General features: G+C 34.6%; 1 protein-coding gene across 10 annotated transcripts in view; it reads left to right on the top strand.

Annotated features, from left to right (window-relative positions):
• Positions 1-21,796, top strand: part of ANO3 (anoctamin 3) — a 391,782-nt gene that overhangs the window by 227,114 nt on the left and 142,872 nt on the right. For all 10 annotated transcript variants that reach the window (XR_008553472.1, XR_008553471.1, XM_054699326.1 and 7 more), the window contains 3 exons: positions 9,008-9,202; positions 10,241-10,312; positions 15,587-15,705. Coding sequence is in view for 8 of the 10 variants with exons in the window: in XM_054699326.1 (XP_054555301.1) it covers positions 9,008-9,202; positions 10,241-10,312; positions 15,587-15,705 (386 nt within the window). In the remaining 2 variants the exon portion in view is untranslated. The remainder of the gene's footprint in view (positions 1-9,007; positions 9,203-10,240; positions 10,313-15,586; positions 15,706-21,796) is intronic.

The following is a 21,796-nucleotide window of genomic DNA, read 5'->3' as shown; positions in this document are numbered from 1 at the left end:
GCAGAACAGGTGAATTGAATGAAATACACTGCTGAGGGGAACAATGGGTGAGACAGGAGAGGTCTGCTGTGCCATGTGGATTAGCTCCCTGGATGGGTATCGAACTCATGCATCAGTGGCTGCTGATAGCTTCATGGCTCTGAGACGTAAACCCTTGTGCCACCAGGCAGGTGGCATGCCCTCTGCATGTATATATTTAATAGGCAATATACTTTAAAAATATCTTTTAACTCTAATGTAAAACAATATTGTTATTAATATAATATTTGAATTAAATTTTAGGATTTTGGGTTTGTGATTTAAGATTTTAGAATTTTAGCATTTTTGGTGTGTTTTGAGGAACTTGGTTGGCTCATTTAAAAAAAAAGGTTTATTATTTATGCATACAAGAGCTGGGGTACAGGCCAGAGGCACAGAGGGTGAGAGGATACACCAGAGACAGAGTGGGGAACAGAACAGGCAGATTGACGGAAGTACATTGCTGAGGGGAGCAGTGTGTGAGTCAGAAGAGGTCTGCTGCGCCATGTGGGTTGCTGTCTGGCTGGCTGGGGATAAAACTCGTGCTGCAGAGGCAGCAGACAGCTTCATAGGTTGCATCTTAATCCCTTGTGCCACCAGGGAGGCCCAGTTGGCTCTTGGTATACCCAAATCTACGTAACACTCTATGTCCCATGAAGGTAAAGCACTGAGCAAGCTACTGAAGAGGAAATGAGTGAGCATTTGTGGTCCCTTACTTCAAGGGGCTAAATCTAATGGCAGGGAGATAACTTGCTCACAATAATTATAATATAAATAACAATTACCATTATCAGTGAAGCATGTTAGATGCTATAAAATTCAAAAGAAAGTGACTTTACTTTAAAGTGGGAGTGTTTGGATATCTGTGGATACATTGTTATATACATTGTCTGTAGAAGAGGTTGTAATGCAGAATTACATTCTTCATACTCTCCTTTGAGTTAAATTTTTTCTCCCATTTTGTTTCTCATTAATTCATAATATGGACTCATATGTCATAAATGGTGTAAAAGAACCCTCATTTCTGGAAAAGAATGTTCTTGGCATTGCATTTGCTAGTAATCCAGAAGACAATCACAAGGTAGAGAATATTTTCCATGAGTGCCTTACAATGGGTAGGGTGAGAATATTCTTACTTAACTACAGTCCCATGGCATCCATGAATACTATTTACTACCCTGCAATACTATTTACTACCTTGCCTTAGCACTATGTTGCCCAAGGTGTTTATAAAGGTAGGAGGAAGTAATGAAAGGAACTCTGCTAGTTTTAACCACACATTTGCAGATTTTCATCCCATCATCCCTGAATACCATTCCCATAGCATCTTTGCTGAAGAAATTGCATTCCTTTTTCTAATGAGATATAATTAGATTTTGTATATTGTGCATTTCTTTAAAATCCCTAAATAAGAATATTTGAAGGCAAATATGCCACGTGTTTTTGGAATGCTATTGTTTGAACATGACTTAAATGCATTTCCTTAGAATTATCTAAATTTATTTATTTTAGTGTAATTATTCTGGTTTTGTAGAGAAATCTTATTATTTTAACACATATGATATAACTCATCTCCAAAGCACTGTCAGAAACTCTTTATGCACTCCTTTCATCCATTTACTCTTTGACATTTTTTTTTTTAAAACTTCTATTAGAAACAGAAGAAAGGAAGGGAATTTACTCACAATGGCTCTTGCCCATGTCTCTAAAAAGATGCTGTAGTCAACTTGCTGCTCTTGGCAGCATACAGAGGCAGATATAAAGAGATTGAAAAGAGGCTAAATAAAATGGAGACAATGAAAATAACTAGAATTAATTTTGAAATAAAGATCTTAATTCTTCTCTTAGAAAAAGAATGAGAAAATTTACTAAAAACTATAGAATATTACAATCTTAATTAGAATAATTCAGAATTTGGAAGGTAATCCAGATCTAATGTTGGAATAAGCCTTTGATTTGTTATTGTTGCTTTTTTCCGATAGTATACAATACTCTTTCTCAGAGTTGTTCATAACCATTATGATCTGGCCAATTTATTTGTTTGGATTTGGGGGATATTGCTTAATTTAGAGAAGTGATTTTTACCCTGCAGCCAAACTTCACAATCTAAAATATACTTGTGGCCATAAAGACAGAGCTGGCTACATTGGCAGAGTTAGAGTGACTGTTATTTGGGAGCAGGTGCATATTCAGGGATTCATGTGAGCCAATTAAAGGTCTTTCTTTTCCCAGGTTTAGTCCTACAATTTTTAGGAGTTCCTGGATATTCTTCAACCTATCCTAAGGTCATTGTATAAATTTACATATGGAAGAGTGCCAAATGCTAGACCTTTTAGGAATTTCAGATAACAGCATTTCCCTTTGAAATGACAGTCCCCTCTATACCTATTCATTGTATAATAGTGTGTACTCAAAGTCCTGTCAGGCCTCACTGAAAATACTACAGACTTTTAATGCTCTTCTCAGAATTGTGTCTATGACCTATACCAATTTCAGCGCCATCTGTTCACCCACTGCTGCCTCTTTGACTTCAAAGGACCTATAGTCCAACCAGTAAGTTAAAAATAAAGAAAATAACCTTTACTGAAAATGAATCAGGAATTACTGGCTACCACTTCTGCTAAATGTGGTAAAACAGCCAATGGGATAATATCTTGGGAGTTGGTTGAATTTGCATTTCTTTATTCTTTCCCAGAGCAAAAGGTGACATTTCCCTATTCATCAGTCCATTTTCCTTTTAAGGAATAGAGAAGAAAACTTCAAGACAGTCATTGTTCTTTTGTGTGACATTTTTTAGGAAAATTTACTAAGGTCTGGTAAATCCTTGAAAAACCGAAAGAATTAGACTCAGATACATGGTCCTTTTCCCTCTGTCTTTAAGCTGGGCATTAAATCTCTGCAGAACATGAATGATTTTGAAAGCATTCTTTTCTATGCCATCCTGTCAATTTCAAATATATATTTCATTCTATAGTGACAAGATTGCAACATTTATATTCAGATAGCTTTTAAAAGAAAATTAGGACGTGATGAAACTCCCTTGAGGTTTTGACATTACAGTTTGACTGAATTAAATGAATTATTCTTAAATTTTTACTATTTTTAGCTTTGATATAATGATTAAAATGTTCAGCATTTAAAATGGGCTGCCAATTGTTTTCTTATTAACTTCCATTTTATATAATAGCTGAGCTTGCTCTAGATACTCCAAGTATAGTCTTCGTAAGATCATTCAATCTTATTGTCTACCTAAATAAAATATTAGTTTTTAAAGCAGTTTTTGTTACCTCTTAGACATTACTTGAATGTTGATATATCTGTTTATAGGTAAGTTCCAATATGCTGTTAAACTAGATCAAGAATTAGAACATAGCATTTCTGAGTACTTGTATTTATTTTATTAAGACAAAGGTTTAGATGAAACCCGAGATAATTGTTATCAAATCTTAAAATAGATTCCTGAGAAAAATATATAAAGAAGACATGAGAAATATTTAGGGAAAATCACTGTATTTTACTTGCTTTGCCTTCTCTAAGGTCTTGGCCTCAAATTATAGGTAAAATTATTTGCTCTCCTAACCTGCTCTATAGTAGCTTTCTATTGTAGGTTATTATTTTTTTTCTAGGCCTTAATGTAATCTTGAACCTTAATTAATCTCTTTCTTCAAAGCTTTAATAAACACAAGAAAATATTAAAGAAAAAATGAAAAAAATTCCTAAGATACAGTCTAAAGCATCTAAACTGGCCTACAAAAGACTTGCTAGATAAGTTCGATATTTTTTTTTTTTCTGTACCTTCCCTAGTTCCAGCATATGGGAGGCAAATGAAGCAGAGGAAATGCTGGGACTGTAAATGGCAGTTTGTTTTGTCTTTTGTCACATATCCATAAGCTTTTCTCTCAGGGACCATGGAACAAATATGTCCATTTTCTAGAAAAACCTCTTAACCTTGAAAATAGAGTATAGGAGGAGAGCTATTTTGTGGTTGCCCTAGAGGCCACAAAAATAATATTTCTTGCAAATTTGTGAACGGCAATGTGCTATATATGAGGAACATTACCTGGGTAGCCCAGTTAATAGGTGTGGGGAGTTCTGTTAATAGGTTTGGCATTTACTAGGCTAGTGTACTCAAGTTAGTTTATCTTAGTTTTTTTTCATTCTTAAATTTTTATATGTGTGTGTGTGTAAAGCTTTCTTTCAGAAAAATAAAAGATAACAAAAGTAATGGAAGGCTGATTCACCATCCAAAAATCAATTAATATAAGTATACATAGTATATTATTCTAACTATGTGGCACTCTGGAAATGGCAAAATATATGGTTTAAAAAAACAGAAGATTGTGAGGAGTTAAATGTTAAAAGAGAGCCTGAACACATTGGGCAGGACTAGGATATTTCTTGGGGTGTTGTAATGGATTGATTATAAGAATGTGTTTGTGTCAAAATTGAAAGAACTTTACACCAAAAAAGTTAATTTTCCATGTGAATTACAGCTATATAAATAAAAGGGGAAAAACCCAAGAACATAGGTTATTCCCCAAAACATATGGTTTTAATAAAGAAAATGAAAAATCCTTGGCAAAAAACAGCTTACTTTTCATTGAACTCAAAATTGCAAAATTAGTATCATCTTCCTGATGAATATAAATGATGATTTTAAATATATGATTTTAACAAATAAGAGCCAAAATGAAATTTAAACTAAAATTCTGACTTTATATAGAATAAATATCAGTGAGAAGAGTAGCTGGTAACTAATAGGTGCTAAGTTAACATTGATAATAAAAGCATACTAACAACAATACATACTATCCGTATTTTCTCTTATCTTTTAAAATGGATTTTTTTAATATTTTTTTTAGATTTGTTTATTTATGCATACAAGAGCTGGGGTACATGCCAGAGGTGTGTACCAGGATTCACCAGAGACAGAGCGGGGGACAGAACAGGTAGATCTACTGAAATACACTGCTGAGGGGAGCAGTGGGCGAGACAGGAGAGGTCTGCTGCACCATGTGGGTAGTTCCCTGGCTGGCCAGGGATTGAACTCCTATCACAGTGGCTGTGGATAGCTTCATAGTGCTGAGACTTAACCCCTTGCGCCACCAGGGAGACCCAGATTGTTTTTTTAACCAACACAGTAGCTGCTAAAATTTTCTTATCCTGAACTTGTTGAAAAAATCATCTAAAATTAATACTATTTTTCTATTTGTTTTTTTTCCTAGCATTATTAAACTAATTTTTCCCATTCTTCAGCTTTGAAATGAACTTTCAATCTTAAAATTTCAAAGGCAAATGTAGAAATTGCCAGCCTTTGGCACAGCATGGAGAAACCCATAAGTAGGAAGGGCAGCAGGTGGCAAGAAGTGGGACCATTTCTATGGTTACAAATGTTCATGTCAGGCTAAAAATATAAAACAGGCTGTATTCCGATTCTGTACTGGTTAGACTAGTCATTCTCATGTTTAGATTCAGATACGACACATCAACGGAATTGCTTATTTGTTTTACCAATAACAGTGTGGGATTAGATTGAACCAGATTTTTAGTTTTTCAAACTGCCAGGGTAGACCATGAGATATAGTAGGAGTCATCCATCAGAGTCTCCCCTCCACCAGGACAGGGTATAATCCAGGTTTCCTTGCTGGGTCCATGTACTTCCACCAAAAGCTAAATGCCATGTTTGAGCACTTCAGAGTGGAACAGCCTGTACTGCTCTTGGAAAGAGTAGAAACATTGTGACATTGCAGCTTATCAGAAGTATTATAAAACTTGAAGTATTATATCCTAATCAAAACCCAAAATTTATTTTCACTAAGAATTGTCTTCCATGAGGCAGGCAAGAATGATAAAGGAGTTTCATTTATTATTTTACCCACAAAAAATCTTTTGATGCAAAAAGCATCAATATGGTTTTCATAATTACAACTCCAAATTTTTGAAGGTTTAATTTTCATGACTTTGTCTAAAAGATTTAGCACCAAGGAGATGTTAATGCTTTTATTAGGCTTTCAGAGTTTATTAGTGGGCATCATAATGCTAAAAGAAAAACAAGCAAACAAAAAATATTTTTGTTAAAACTGACAAATATGTACTTTATTCTCATGTGAATTTGACCTAGTAGTGAAAGACTATTACTGAAATTTCCTTGTTTTTAGCTATTCTCAGACAAGAGACAACTCCTGAACCAAAATCCTGAAAGTACTTTGCCCTTAGTGGAGAATTCAAACAGGTTATTTTGGGCCACAGTAGGAAGGAGTAAAGGAACATACATGTCAGGTACACTATGGAATGAACTGTCAGCTGTCAGAATTGATTCATTGATCTCTACTTAGTAATTGAACCAAGATCATTTTCAGTCTTGGTCTCAAGAAGTGCACTACCCCATCAGCTTGAAGGAGACATGCAGTACATTAATTGGAGGATAACATTAAGATTTCAGAAGACACCTGGAGGTTATTTTAAAAAGATATCTGTTCATGCTTATGTGTGATGCTGGTTCCTGCAAGACTGTGCTCCAATAATTTCCAAAGAGAATTAGATGGCATATGGAAAAAAGAATGGTAATGCACCCTGTTAGAGGTTATAATTAGAAGTCAGTTCAGGATGAAGGTGTGGCCCCATTTGGTTCATCTACATCAGAATCATTGTCAATTTTACATAAAATTTCCTTATTTCTCATTGTATTGGTAGAGAACTTGCTTCCATCTTTGTATTTTAATCTTCTTTGAGAATGTATGGAGAATCCACAAATTCACAGTTGATCTTTAGTGCAAGGTTGTCAAATGATTGGAGGTCTTTTGAACACCAAGATCTCTTTCCTTCAAGTACTTAGGCATGTTTCTTTCAGGCTGTCTTCACAGGCAAGACTTCCTTGGTGCAACCGTCTGGGTTAGGAGTTACTCTTGGTGGCATTATAATGCCTTGTGTGTGTGTGTGTTTATATTGCTTTTCATATAAGGATGCTTTATGTATCTGATTTTGCAGTGAGTGAGCACCATTTTATACCCAACACTGAATTAAAGCCTGAGAAAGAACTTAATTGTTTGAATTACTAAATGAATTATGTAAAACTGAATGAATAAAAATTAGTCTTTAAAGTAAAAATTGATACTTATTTTTTCAGTTACAGACATTGTTAACACCTCATATGTTATATATGTACATATTGATTTTTTTATAGGTCAGCACAGGACATACATTTTTTAAAAGAATTATTTATTTATGCATACAAGAACTGGGGTACAGGCCAGAGGTACAGGGGGTGAGAGGATTCACCAGAGACAGAGTGGAGAACAGAACAAGCAGACTGACTGAAATACACTGTTGAGGGGAGCAGTGCAAGACAGAAGAGGTCTTTTGTGCCATGTGGGTAGCTCCCTGGCCAGCTGGGAATCAAACTAGTGCTTCAGAGGCTTTGGATAGCTTCATAGTGTGGTGCTTAACCCCTTGCGCCACCAGGGAGGCCCAGGAAATACATTTTGATAGATGATGGGTAGACATTTATTTTTGATATGTTCCGAGCAGCATATATTTATTTTTCATCAAACTATATTCCACACTTCATTGAGAATACAGATATAGAATTATTATAATAGCTTGCAGGATTTGCTTTAGGTCTGTAGTTCCCATATTCAGAATCTCTGAATCCCATATTCAGAATCTGTTTTAAATTTATGTGATATTTATATCAACAGAAACCATAGTAATGAACTCTCCAGGATTAGGGTTCAGGGAAACCGTGGAGCATTTTGAGAAGATCATGAGCTTTGGAACCAATAACTACAGTTTTAAACTTCAGTTCTACAGTTACTAGATTCATGATCTTCAGTAGATAAATTCTTAACCTCTTCTAGTTGCATTCTCTGTGTAAGGCGGGCATTGCTTAAAAACATTTTATGAATTTTAGCAAATGCAAGAAAAGAATATAAGACAGATAAATTTATGAAAAATAAAGCAAGCATACATGAACATAACTAATTAACTCACTCCCCAAAGGGCAATGCTCTTCATCAATAGCTACTTTATGCCTCTGTCTACACAACAAACAGATTTTTTTTCAGTTCTGTAAATACATCAGGCCATTTTCATACCCAATGACTTCCACATGTTATTATTTTTGCCTCAAGGTATCCCCTGCACACACGTAAACATCAACACAAACATGTAAATATCTTTCTGCACATTAGATTTCTTTCCATATTATTGGCCTAACATGTCACTTCTCTAGAAAACTACATTCCTGACCATGCTATTATTCCTTTTTATGTCAGTATCTTATTTTTGTAGAATTTCAGGCCATTTATGAATATAAGCATATTTATTTGGTTGGTCAATATCTGGCTCTCAACTAGAAGTTTCATGAGGGCAGGAATTATATGTCTGTCCTGCTTACCACTGAATACCTGATCTCAGCAGGTGTTCAGAAAGCAGAACTCCGTAATTAATGGTTAAATCACTAGATGAACACTGGAATGATCATTATAGATATTTTTTAGACTTATAAAAAAATATTTATTAGGTCGATTTAATTGTCTGTCCCATGAGCCTCCATTCATACATTTAAGAGAGGGTAAGATATGGAAAGACGGGCTCTGTTCAGTAATTGTAATTTGATTTTAGTTATAAATTAAAGTTTATTTTACTGCTTAAAATCCTAACTGGTTAGATTTATCCAAAGACAAACCATTGTTCTCCTAATTTCCTAAATGATCTTAAATATCAGTGTCTCTTTTTTTAAAGATTGTGTTTAGGAATGGTGAAAATTCTAACTGGAAAAGGAACTGTTGATTTTCTCAGAACTTTTTGACAAAATTCTCAAACACATTCCCTGACAATATGTAAATAAAAACAAACTCAGTTAGTTCTAAATCCTAGGTGGGGTTTGTCAAGAGTAATTTCCTAAAACAAGCATGGCAAAAATTAAATGTTGTGTCAATTTCTGCTGATTATTTCTTAATAATTAAAACTCACCATTTTGTTTCTGCAGGCATGAATGTAAGTAAGAGTGAAATAGCAAAAGAAACTTCATTAAAACCGTCTCGCAGATCCCTGCCTTGCCTCACTCAGAGCTATGCTTACTCAAAGAGCTTGAGCCAATCTACCTCACTCTTTCAGTCAATTGAGAGTGACTCTCAAGCTCCCACTTCTGTAACCTCTATTTCTGCTGACAAAACAGAGCAAGGTGAGCAGCTTTTCCTCTTCTTCAACTTATAAAAAATGTTCTCAAACTATTTCGTACTTCATGTATTTCACTAGTAATCATAGAGTTCTTTAGGAAAGAGATTGGCACAGGGAGAACGGTCCCCTTTTCCACCCCTATGACAAGTTTACTTGCTAGCCAGATGTGTTTGCATTTCTCCCTTGCTTTGCAGGTAGCCAGCCTCTTGAGAACCTAGACAAGATGCTTGCTTGTTAGCAATGGAAAACAGACAAGCTACCTGAACTGCTGACTTACTATTTTTGGAGAGAACTTGTAACCAGTAATTGAGTTGACTGTCAGAAATAATAAATTTCAGTTTCCTAAAGTTAAAGGCAAAAACTTTAAATATTACAAACAGTAAAGCAATAAAGATTTGACAGCACAAATATGTGGTTGAACAAGGACTGACAACCAGATGTTGGCACTTTTTAACACAGGACTGAGATAGAGGAAAGAGCTGGTTAGATGCAGCTTTGAAGAGACTTTGTGGCTGTCCTTGGGCATCTTGTATTCTTGTCTATCCATCTGTCTGTCCATTATGCCTTTTAATAATCCCTTTTCACAACAGTTAGGATTCAAAATACAGCCAGGTCCTTTGTCATGCTGTTGATGGGTGTACTTTTATGCTCCCATCCTTATTCTAAGAAGCTTTTGGCTTGTGAGAATAGCAGGCTCTTATAATGCCTTGTACTGTGTCTTCCTCAAGATAATGTAAAAATACCAAGATAATATTTTCAATAATATTGTAAAATCATTGCCCATTGTAACTAGTTAGCTTACATCCATGTCCAATAAGGAAAGTAGCGAATTGTTTAAGAGAATGAAGGTATTAAAATATAATGCTGATGAATTAGTCATTGAGTGAAAATTTAAGTAACCAATTTCAACACATTAAATTAAAAAATCTCATGTTTGGTCTAAATTTGCACATAATTCACCATGTTTATTTTATCTGTTGCTGCATATTTTTCCCAACACCATGCAATGTGTCATTTATTTATTTGCTAATTTATTTTCCAGCTAACACCAAGGAGAATAAAAACGATACTGTGCTCAAATGTTCTTTTGCTGACCTCAGTGATTTTTGCTTGGGTAAGTTGACTTCTATTATTCTTCCTCCTTTTCCCTTTTCCAAAAGTAAATTGTCTTCAAACCAAGAATATTATTTTTTTAAGGAAAAAATTCATTGTTTTTCTTTAAAATTTGATAGTTGAATATAATATTCTGAGGCTGAAAATCATTAAAATATTTTGTGTATAGCTTGAAATTCAACTAGTTTGAGAAGATATGAAATGAGCAATAATCTTGTCGGTGAAAAAAATTAACAATTTCTGCTGTTAATCTTTTGGAAATGTCTTTTAATTCTCTGTGAATAAATACAATTATATTACTATGTTAAGATTTTTCAAATTTTAACAGTATCTATCCATGTCCTGTAAGCTACATGAAGATTTAGCTCATTTGCATAGCCTTTCATTATTTCATGGTTCTATTGACATTTTAAATTTCAAACCTGTCTGCTGATTAAATTTTGCACCTTTGTTATGTTCTATCACATTTCAGCAATATCGTCATTCCTCACTTGACAAATTTATCATAACTATGAAAATAATGCTTTTTGCAGGTGTAGTTAGTACTTCTGATCTACAGCTCCAGATTGCTCTGGCCTTTATACCACTCTTGAATATTCCTGTGGTCACGGATCCTCTTTCTAATCCTCTATCATGTGTTCACAGTCATACCTCTTTATGCTAACATCATTGTTTGTATGACAAACTTCTATTAATTTTACTTTCTGATGTTTGCCAAATTTCTTAAAAATAACCCTCCTTCTAGCCCAGAAATAAAGTCACAATTATATGGACAACTAATCTTTGACAAAGGAGCAAAGAATATGCAATGAAACATGGACAGTTTGTTCAATAAATGGTGCTGGGAAAACTGGATCACCACATGCAAAAAAATGAAACTAGACCACTGCCTCTCACCATGCACAAAAATCAACTCAAAATGGATTAAAGAACTGGACATAAGACCTGAAACCATAAAATACATAGAAGAAAATATAGGTAAAACACTGCAAGACATACAGCTCAGTTACATCCGTTAAGACTCATCACCCAAAGCAAAGAAAATCAAGGAAAAGAGATAAACACCTGGGATTACATCAAACTGAAAAGCTTCTGTACAGCCAAAGAGACATTAACCAAAATAGAGAGACACCTCACTGACTGGGAAAAAAAATTTGCACTCCATACAACTGATAAGGGACTGCTTACAAAGATAGACAAAGAACTCACACCACTCAACAAAAACAAAGTAAATAATCCAGTCAAGAAATGAGCAGAAGAACTTAAAGACATTTCTCCAAAGAAGAAATACAAATGGCCAACAGGCATATGAAAAAATGTTCAACATCCCTTCTAATCAGGGAAATGCAAATCAAAACCACACTGAGATACCACCTTACACCAGTAAGAATGGCACATATTAAAAAAACAAGCAACAAATGTTGGCGAAGATGTGTTGAAAAAAGGAACTCTCCTACATTGCTGGTGGGAGTGCAAACTGGTCCAACCACTCTAGAAAGCTGTCTGGAGGCTCCTCAGTCTGCTAAAAATGGAGCTGCCATATGACCTGGCAACTCCACTCCCAGAGATCTACCCCAAGGACACAAAAACATTGATCCAAAAGACCATCTGTACCCCAATGTTTATTGCAGCACTATTTACAATAGCAAAACCTGGATACAGGGCCTCCCTGGTGGCACAAGGGGTTAAGCACTGCACTATGAAGCAATCTGCAGCCTCTGCATCACGAGTTTCATCCCCAGCTGGCTAGGGAGCAAGCCACAGGGCTCAGCAGACCTCTCCTCACTTGCCTGCTGCTCCCCTCAGCAGTATACTTTGGTCAGTCCACCTGTTCTGTTCCCCACTCTGTCTCTGGTGAATCATCTCACGCCCCACATCTCTGGCCTGTACCCCAGCTCTTGCATGCATAAATAAATAAATCTTAAAAAAAAAAAAAAACCTGGAAACAACCCAGATGCCCAAAAATAGATGCCTGGATCAAAAAGATGTGGTATAGGACCTCCCTGGTGGCTCAGGTGGCTGAGCGCAGTGCTCTGAAGCTGTCCGCAGCCTCTGCAGTGCTGGTTCGATCCCCACCGGCCATGGAGATACCCACATGGCGAGCAGACCTCTCCTGTCTCACCCGCTGCTCCCCTCAGCAGTGTATTTCAGTCATCTGCCTGTTCTGTTCATCTGCTCTGTCTTTGGTGGGTCCTCTCACCCTCCCACATATCTGGCCTATTCTTGTATAAATAAATAAATATTTTAAAAGTTAAAAAAAAAATTAAAAAGTTGATTCCTGTATTAAAAAAAAAAAAAGATGTGGTATATACACACAATGGAATATTAGTCAGCAATCAAAAAGATAAACTCATACCATTCACAGCAACGTGGATGGAGCGAGAAGAAAGTATGCTCAGTGAAACAAGCCAGAAGGAAAAAGAAAATACGGATGGTTTCACTTATAGCAGGAATATAGGGGAACCAAATAAGACATCAGTGTAAAAAAATAATAACAATACAAAACACAACAAAGCAAAAACACAATTATAAATCAGAGACATACTGCAGGGGAGGAGGAGGGAGAGGGCTCAGAGGGAGGGAGGGAAGAGCACAGGGGACTGTGGCAATGGTACACTTGTTCCTTGGTGAAAGAAACTATGGGGACTACCCCTGAGGGGGTGGAGGGAAGCAAATATTGTTTAAAAATGAGCAATGATGTAAAAAATTAAAAAAAATTAAAATTAAAAAAAGCCCTCTTTCTAAATAGTCCCATGATGTTACAGTTTCCTGATTTTATATCCCTCATCTCTTTCTTGTACCTTAAGAAAATATAGGTGACTTTTCATTGAGTTAAGGGATTATTCTAGCTTCTTATGTCCTCTTTCTTAGTTTTCATTCTCATTTTTTTCAGAGTTCATCTGTAAGCACCTATCTCTTAAGGTTGATGTAAGCTGTAAACTTTATAACTATTATGTATCTGAAATGACTTCAGTTCATTCTTATAATTGATTTATAATATTCTTCGTTAAAATATCTACTTTACAATCATATGTTTAAAATCATGTCGCATTCAGTTGAGGTGTGTATTTCAATTTATCCCATTCTAAACATAGTTTGCCCTTTCAGTTTGTTTCATGCCTCCTTTCTACTTCTGTGTCATTCCCCTCAGAATGTATGCAGTTTTGTTACTTCCTTTTTTTCTGGACGTCCAAGAAAAAGTTAGACATTTTCTTTCATCTCCTGATTTTGCATTCTGTCTCAGTTCTGAAACATTCCTTGAATTTTTCTTCTAAAGATTTTTCATTTGCCCATCTGTGTGTTTGCAGGGAAGGGTATAATCATATTTAATTTACAAGACTCTGTTCTCAGAATGTAACTCTTTTCAGAGCATCCTGTCTTATTTCTAATCTTGTAAGAAGAACAGTGAGCAACCTTAGGGCCAGTGAGTGGTGCTTGTAGTCAAGCTGGATGGTGGAAGGCAGAGCTTTCCAGAACCACCCCGATCTCCTGGGTAACTGATGGGGAATAGGGGAAGGCTTGAGACCGGCAATTAAAAGCTACTGAGGCTTAGCAGTTAAATGGCTGTCAAGGAGGGGTGTCCATGGAGAATCTACCATTTATATTACAATGATGACAGGAATTTGCATCATTAGTTATAAGATAAAAAAGAAAACTACAGTGCAGAATTATGTTGTATAATTTCAGGAAAAAATATAATCAGAAAAATAAATATACCTACATTCCTAAAAATAAATGGAAAGTTAGAACTGTAAATTAGTGTCAGATTTTCCAAAATAATAAGAACAGTTTTTCTTTTTAAAAATTTAGTTATGTAATAATGATAAAACTGTAGTAGAATCTGTAGTAAATTAAAAATAAGTGTTAAAAAGTTAGAAAATAGGCCATAGGATAATTTTGGATAAATTCAGGGAAAAAGCATTCTCTAAATGCATAGAGAGGCCTACCCTGATGACGCAGGCAGTTGGGCTCAGAGCTGTGAAGCTGTCTGCAGCCTCTGCAGTGCCGGTTCAATCCCCTCCGGCTTCGGAGCAACCTGCATGGCACAGCAGACCTCTCCTGTCTTGCCTGCTTCTGCCCTCAGCAGTTGTATTTCAGTCAATCTGCCTGTTCTGTTCTCCACTCTGTCTCTGGTGAATCCTCTCACCCTCCTGCACATCTGGCTTGTGTGCATGAATAAATAAATCTTTTAAAAAATAAATAAATGTGTAGATAATGTTAACATAATTCACAATTAATTACATCCTAAAACACCATAGGACTTTTTCAGTCTTAATTTATGCCCCTGCTGAGACCTAATACTACTAGCTACAGATGTGTAACATCTTATAACAGATTTTAAGCATTACTAATAAAAGAAATTGTCTATTATAAACAAATTTATTATTTATTTTGTTAAAATACTAAGTCAAGTGAACTCTTAAAAGCACTATATATAGTTGCCTATGTCAGAGCTTGTATTTGATAGGTGTTAACAGATTGAATAACTTCTAAAATATCTTGATTTATTTGAAAAGGCTAAATATATAGGAATCAGTCTTTAAATTTGAAGAGATATTTATATCACATGGAATGTGAATTTTTTGAAATATGTCAACAGTTCTTGAGTATTTTAACAGCCAGCACAGAGAGTCCTTATTCTGTGTTCTTTTATAATGTTTCTAGGTTATTCATTATTCATATATATTCTTGTGTTATTGACATTACAGTATTACCACTTTTGTCATTCCAGAGGTAATTATAATTTTGTTTTTGCAGTTACAATTTTATGTCAGTTTCCTTTTGTTCTTTATATTTCTTGTAATGTTTGGTAGTATTTCTGCTATGGGTTATCAGACTTCTTCAGTCTATAGAAACTTCTAGCTTATAAAAAAATAAATTTTTAAAATTAATGCAGCTTTTAATTGAGCAAATAAATGCTTGGGAATCCATTGAATTGTCACAAATACCTTTATTTTCAAGTTATAGAGGTGATATATCCAGTACATTTTGTATAATTCTAATTTTATTTTTGAAAAGTGTAAGTGCATTAAATAGCAAGGATGCATTTAGTTATTATGAAAGTTACTCTAATACTGGCATTTATACAATTGCATGCACGTTTTCATGTGAAATACTTTTTTTTTTTTGTATTTTTTGAGTGAATGGGTCATATGGAAATTGTTGTTGACTCTATCTTGGAAAATATGCTAAAAGAGAATCTGTATATCTAAAGAAAGAGAGAGAAAAGCAAGAAGGATACAAATAGATGTAAATGTTCCTTTCTTTTTTCTAGCTCTAGGGAAAGAGAAGGATTACATGGATGAATCAGAACACGCTCATTATGACAGATCTCGGCTCATTAAAGACTTTGTTCCCAAAGATAATACTGAATCCAAGACAAGATTGTCTAAGGTAATGCAAACGAAACTCTAAATGAGTCATTTGAAGACCATAGCTTTTTAAACCTTTCAGTCCTTTTTAATATTGATCTGCAGTGTGCTGGAAAGTATAAAAGGTCACACAGGTTAGTATGCACCTTACAATACTCAAAAGTATAAAGTATGGAAAGATATATTCATTTATCTTTCAAACGGAGTTACAAAAATCTGAAAAATAAAATTATTCAGTAATATTTTCTTTATGGGTTTACCTCTTAATTTCCATGGATTTTGAAAGGCTGAATGGTTTCGTAAGTACATGTGTTTTACTCATGAGCCAATACTTGAATTGTTTCTCTACTTACTAGGTGTGACAACCTGAATAGATTAGTTAAATAAACTAAAAAAAAATCAAAATCATGTTTCTACTTGACAAAATTCTTTTATAATTACATGAGAAGGCCATATGAAAGTGTCTGGCTTTCTATACGACAGGTTTTTATAACAATTTGGAGGTTAAGAATACTTCACAACTGTATTTCATCAAGGTATGGATGATTGGCCTAGAATTCCATTTTTAAAACTTCTGGTTCCAGCAATCCCACCATCCTTCAAACAAAATGATTTTGTAAACTTTTCAAAGCTGTGGATGTGGTATCATTCAACATCAAATACCTTTTGATACTTTCTATTAAGAACTGACTCAGTTCAAGTTCACATTTTTTCTTTCATTGTTTTCTATATTTTAAAGTGTGGATGTCTTTGTAAAGGAAATTTAGATATTAAATTCAGTTTAACACAAGGAATGACTCTGCTTTTAGTTGTCACTGCCTGGCTAGTAATCTCTCCCTTGCATATCTATTTCTTTGTGATACTTGATTTTATGTGGCATAATTCATTTTGCAAATCCCTTTATTAGATACTATCAAGGTAGTGGGGAAGAAACAAGGAACATTTTAAATGTTATTATCATCACTGAGACCAAACTATATTATAGAAAAAGAAATTTGTTGGTAGAAAATTTTTTCATTCCTCTTTGCTTTTGTTTTAGTAGAGGGAGTGTGTATCTGTCACTATTTCTTTCCAAAGATTTTTAGATTTTCTTTACAAATAAGAGATTTATTGTTCCATGTTCACCTGTCTCTCTGTTTGATTGACATTTGTATGATTAGTCTCTTGTATCTGTAAAGTGGTATTCCAAGAAGCCTGAGAAAAAAAGAGAAGTTACAAGAAAAAATTTAAAAAGCAGATGTTTTACCTTGTAATATAGCCTCATCGGAAGACAGATACAATATACTCTAAAATAATTAGAAAATGAACTAACATTGAATAAAATCTCTATCATCTGCTTCTCTGTAATATTTACCACATACCTCCAAAGATACTGTCACTTCATGTCTACTCAAAAATAGACATTTCCCAAATCTCACTAGACTAGATTTCTTTTTATTTAAATGATATGTGTATATTTGTATGTTATTATATATGTATTTTTTTAGTTGGGTCTTTTGAATTAGCAATATTTTGCATTTGTGACCTACAAAATAGCAAACACACACAGAGGACTGAAATCTTGAAACTCTGCACTTCGCCCAATATTTTCTTGGGATAATTATATTAGTTGCAACCTACCTGTGCATGTTATGCAATGTAACTGATATTTAGGTTTTTTGAAATTGTTACTTCATTGCAAAGAGAACGTTTTAGATAATGCAAAGCAAATTTGTGAAAAGTCAACAGGAAAGGAGCACCAACTCAAGGGAAAGTGACTACTAATATGAACTGCTTGTGAGTAATAACCAATACTGGATTACAGGAAAAAAAAATGAGCTTTTGAACAATATCTGTCATTAGCTTTAAAGTTGTTCAAAGGAAATAACTCTAAACCCTCCATGGTAGTGTCTCACATTGAATTTATGTGGAAAATCTGTTGAGCTTGTCAACTCTAAAAACAAACAAATTTAGAAATCCTTCTGACTAGTTTTCTGACCTTTGTGTGGAAGATTCCACATCTATGTGAGAATTCGGTTTGTCCAAACATTTCCTGAATGACCTCGTATGAGAGCTGTGAAATTTTATTGTGCCCACTGCTTATGATAATATAGTAAGCTAAGTATATTTGTAAAGCATTTTAGTTTATTTTAGAATTAATCTTCAGAATAATGAATTGTATCTTTAGAATAGTTTGCTTCAAATCTTGAACTTTCAGCATGTGTCATTTTTACCAACGTTCTTTGATATTTTAGAAATTAAAATTGTGATACTGATATTTAATAGGATGGAGTAATATTGATGAAATAATGGAGTGTATTATTTATTTATTTGATGTTGCTGTGTGCCATTGTAGGGGAGAGAAATATTATAGATAGGATTTTCTGTAAGGTTGCAGTTCATCAGGTGAATATAAATGGAGAAAGTTCAGAGGTTCTAGAAGTTAGAAAAAACAGTAACATACCACACCCACAATAAAAATCCATAGTCCACCACCATAGTCAATTGTGCATCCTCCCCTCTTTGTTTTTGCCCTTTCCCCTTCCCCTCACCTTTTGGATATCTCAGTTCTATAATCAGCTTTCCAGTGTTAGTTCTTAGTTTGGGTTTCTCTGACCCTTTGTTTGGTTTCTTTATATCCTACATATAAGTGACACCATCTGGTATTTGTCTTTATGCTTCTAACTCATTTCACTTATCATAATCTCCTCCAGCTCCATCCATGTTGCCACAAATGGCAAGTGTTATCCTTTTTGATAGCTGAGTAGTATTCCATTGTGTATATATATATATATATATATATATATATCACATCGTCTTGACTCATCCATCTGTTGTTTGGCTCTTTGTTTCCGTAGCTTGGCTATTGTAAATAATGTGGCAGTGAACATGAGAGTTCTTGTTGCCTTTTGCATTACTGTTTTGTATTCTTTGCGTAGATGCCTAGGAATGAAATTTCTGGGTCTGGTGGGAGAACCATTTTTAATTTTTCAAGAAACCTCTGTACTGTTTGCCATAAGAGCTGGACCAGTCTACATTTCCACCAAGAGCGTAGAAAGGTTCCTTTTTCTTCACATCCTCGCTAGCATTTGTTGTTGCTGGTCTTTTTAATATGGGTCATTCTTAAAGAATAACTGATTTTTAAGGGAAGTTTATTTTCTTTTTAACATTTTGACAAAAGAACTCTTAGCACTTGCATTTCTGAAAATAAATGTCATATTCAAGGAATAACTTCATAAGTTCATAGTCTGGAATACCTGGACTTACTATAAGTAATTTTAACAGCAAATGAGAGGTATCGTTTTATTTATTTATTTATTTATTTATTTTGGAAAATACTCTGTTTCCTGTTTTACTAGTATAGAAACCACTGTGAATAACACTTGAAATATATAGTCTATTAGTCAATTGGAGGATCTTCCAAGACAAAATCCCTATCTCCATCAAAAAACAATGATATACTAGCTGATACTGCTATATATGAATAATTTATAAGGATAGGTTAGACTGTAGAGTTGATGTGGACTGTAGAATTAACAGTCTATAGTTAACCTAGGTTAAATGGAACAAACCTGTCAAGGAAAATTTGTGGTTTCTATAGTAGACATTAATGAAGAGTTTATTGCTGCCACTGTCCCTCAGGATTCCAAAAATAACTACAGCTGTTGCCAATAATGAGTCTGGGAATATGAATTGACCTTTCAAATCATGGTGATTTCTTCTCTTAAAGGATTTTGGATACCAGATTAGGCAGAAAGAGGTTATGAACCAGGAAAACCTTGACATGAATATTTCAACAGTTCATTAAATTTAAATCACAAGGCCATTCAATTTGACTGTGTTAACTGGCATTGGCAGATGGTGCTCATCTTTAACTCAAATTGGAAAAGGAATAATAATCTCTTAAGATTGGATACACTAATCATATGGTGGAGAAGGGAGAGGGAGATGGCCTCTGCAATCTTCTACAATAGACCTTTTACAGAAAAAGTGTGTTGGCATTGGCAACTATTTTACTTGCCTCAATAACTCTTTGCCTACATATCATGTACAGAGATTCTGAACTTGCATACTTTTCCCCACAACAATTGTGAGATAATGTCGTAAACTCTTAGCAGGTGACCAAGGGGTATACCTGTTGACCCCAAACTCTTAAGGGGTGCATGCTCTGAAATAGGGTACAGCCATCCACATGCATAAAAGCAAAGAAAGCATAGTCCTCAGAATTTTAATTTTTAATTTCAGAATTTGTTTACAGAGAAGGTGGAGGGGGAAGGAGGAGGAAGAGAGGGAGAGATATTTCTAATAAAACTCAAAAAAAACTACCCATCCCCTCATGAGCAAATGCCCAGCCAAAGAGGCTTGGCCTGAAGTAGAGCAACTGAGACCAGAAAACTTGCCACAAATCTAAGGCACCCACTGGTAGGGAAACACAAGAAAAGAGTTAGGCGGGTCCCAGAGAGCTATGCAGGAGAGACTTAAAATTCAAAATGCACCATTTAAATATTCCACAAAGATGGGAATACAGCTGTCTTACCACTATGGAAAGCTGTGTGGAGGACCCTCAAATTACGAAAATTTTATCTATATGACCCAGCAATTCCATTCTTAGGAATCTGCCCAGAGGGCACAAAATCATTCATCGAAAGGAAGTCTACACTCCTGTGTTCATTGCAGCACTGTTTACAATAGCTAAGATATAGAAACAGCCTAAATGTCCAAAAACACATGAGTGGATCAAGAAGATGTGATATAGATATGCAATGGAATACTACTCAGCAATCAAAAATATAAACTGATGCTATTTGTAGCAAATGGATGGAGCTGGAAGGGATTATGCTCAGTGAAATAAGTCAGAAGGAAAAAAGAAAAATACTGAATGGTTTCACTTATAAGAGGAATAGTGAATGTTGAAGACTGTTTCTATACTAGCTACTTGCTAGTTTAGATTTTCCAGAAGATTTAAATTTAAGGGGTAGTGATGTGCTGATACTGAGGTGCCAAGCAGTGGTTAATATTCTTCATCCACCAAGATATAATAATGTACCTGATAAATATAAGACTGAAAAAATAGTTGGAAAGCAATATAGTTTTAACATATACAATTATTAGCAGTACTAGTAATTTCAGAAATACAGCATAAGCAATGTTTCCAACCAAATTAGAAAAAATATTAGAAAAAAACTAAAACCCAGTATTCACACTATAAACTGTCACATTTATTTCTTGCTAGTAGATATGTACGTTGATTCAACTTTTCTGAAAACCAATCTCACAATAAGAACTAAAAGCCTGGAAATAATCTTGCCCTTTGACCCACTTCTAGGAATTTATCCAGATACTATAATTAGAGGTTAGCCCAAATAATTACATTTAAGAATGTTCTCACACTGTAATTTGTGAAAGGGTGGGGAGAACAAAGCAGTTAAATGTTAAAGAGAAAAAGATGATGTAAAAGTAGTAATGCTCTCAAACAGGGTTGTACTGTAGAAAATAAATCACCAGCTTATTTAAAGATAATGGGAAATAATCACAGTATATAATTATGTAATAAGAAGATGGTTATAAAAAGCAACATGTGCAGTTTGAAGCCAATTATATAAAAATCTGTAGCTCTTTCTCATAGAGAAAAATACTTAGAATAAAATTCAACCATCATGCTTATCACTAGATGGTGAAATTCAATTGATATAAAACTTATTTCATGTATTCTTAAATTTAAATCATGTGTTAATAGAGTATTAGCCCCATTTTAAAATCTCACAAACCAAGTTTGGATTTGAAATAAGATGGTTGTTTTCCAAAAATACTTTTGCACTTTGCTATACTTGAAAGACTGGAGCAATTCAGGAGCAATTTCACCTTATTCGTCTGGTAGCAATTTCAAGAAGTATTCAGTTCCCAAAAGGTGCATAAGTACTTTGTGCACAATGACTTGTTTAATGCTCATGATAACTCAATGACAACCAGTAGTAACAATTTTAATAGACTGACAAAGAACACAAGTTTTGGAGAGAGAAGTTTCCCCATCTGTCTCTGAACTAGGCAGCAGCAGAACTCGAATGGACCATGTCTCTGACTCTAGAATCCTGTGCTTTTCTGACTCCGGTTCAATAATTAACTGTGAGGTACAT

This window comes from Talpa occidentalis, unplaced genomic scaffold (assembly GCF_014898055.3).
Source record: "Talpa occidentalis isolate TD23 unplaced genomic scaffold, MPIMG_talOcc4v2.1 talOcc4.3, whole genome shotgun sequence".
NCBI classification, from domain to species: domain Eukaryota; kingdom Metazoa; phylum Chordata; class Mammalia; order Eulipotyphla; family Talpidae; genus Talpa; species Talpa occidentalis.
This window is presented reverse-complemented; position numbering and strand designations above follow the sequence as displayed.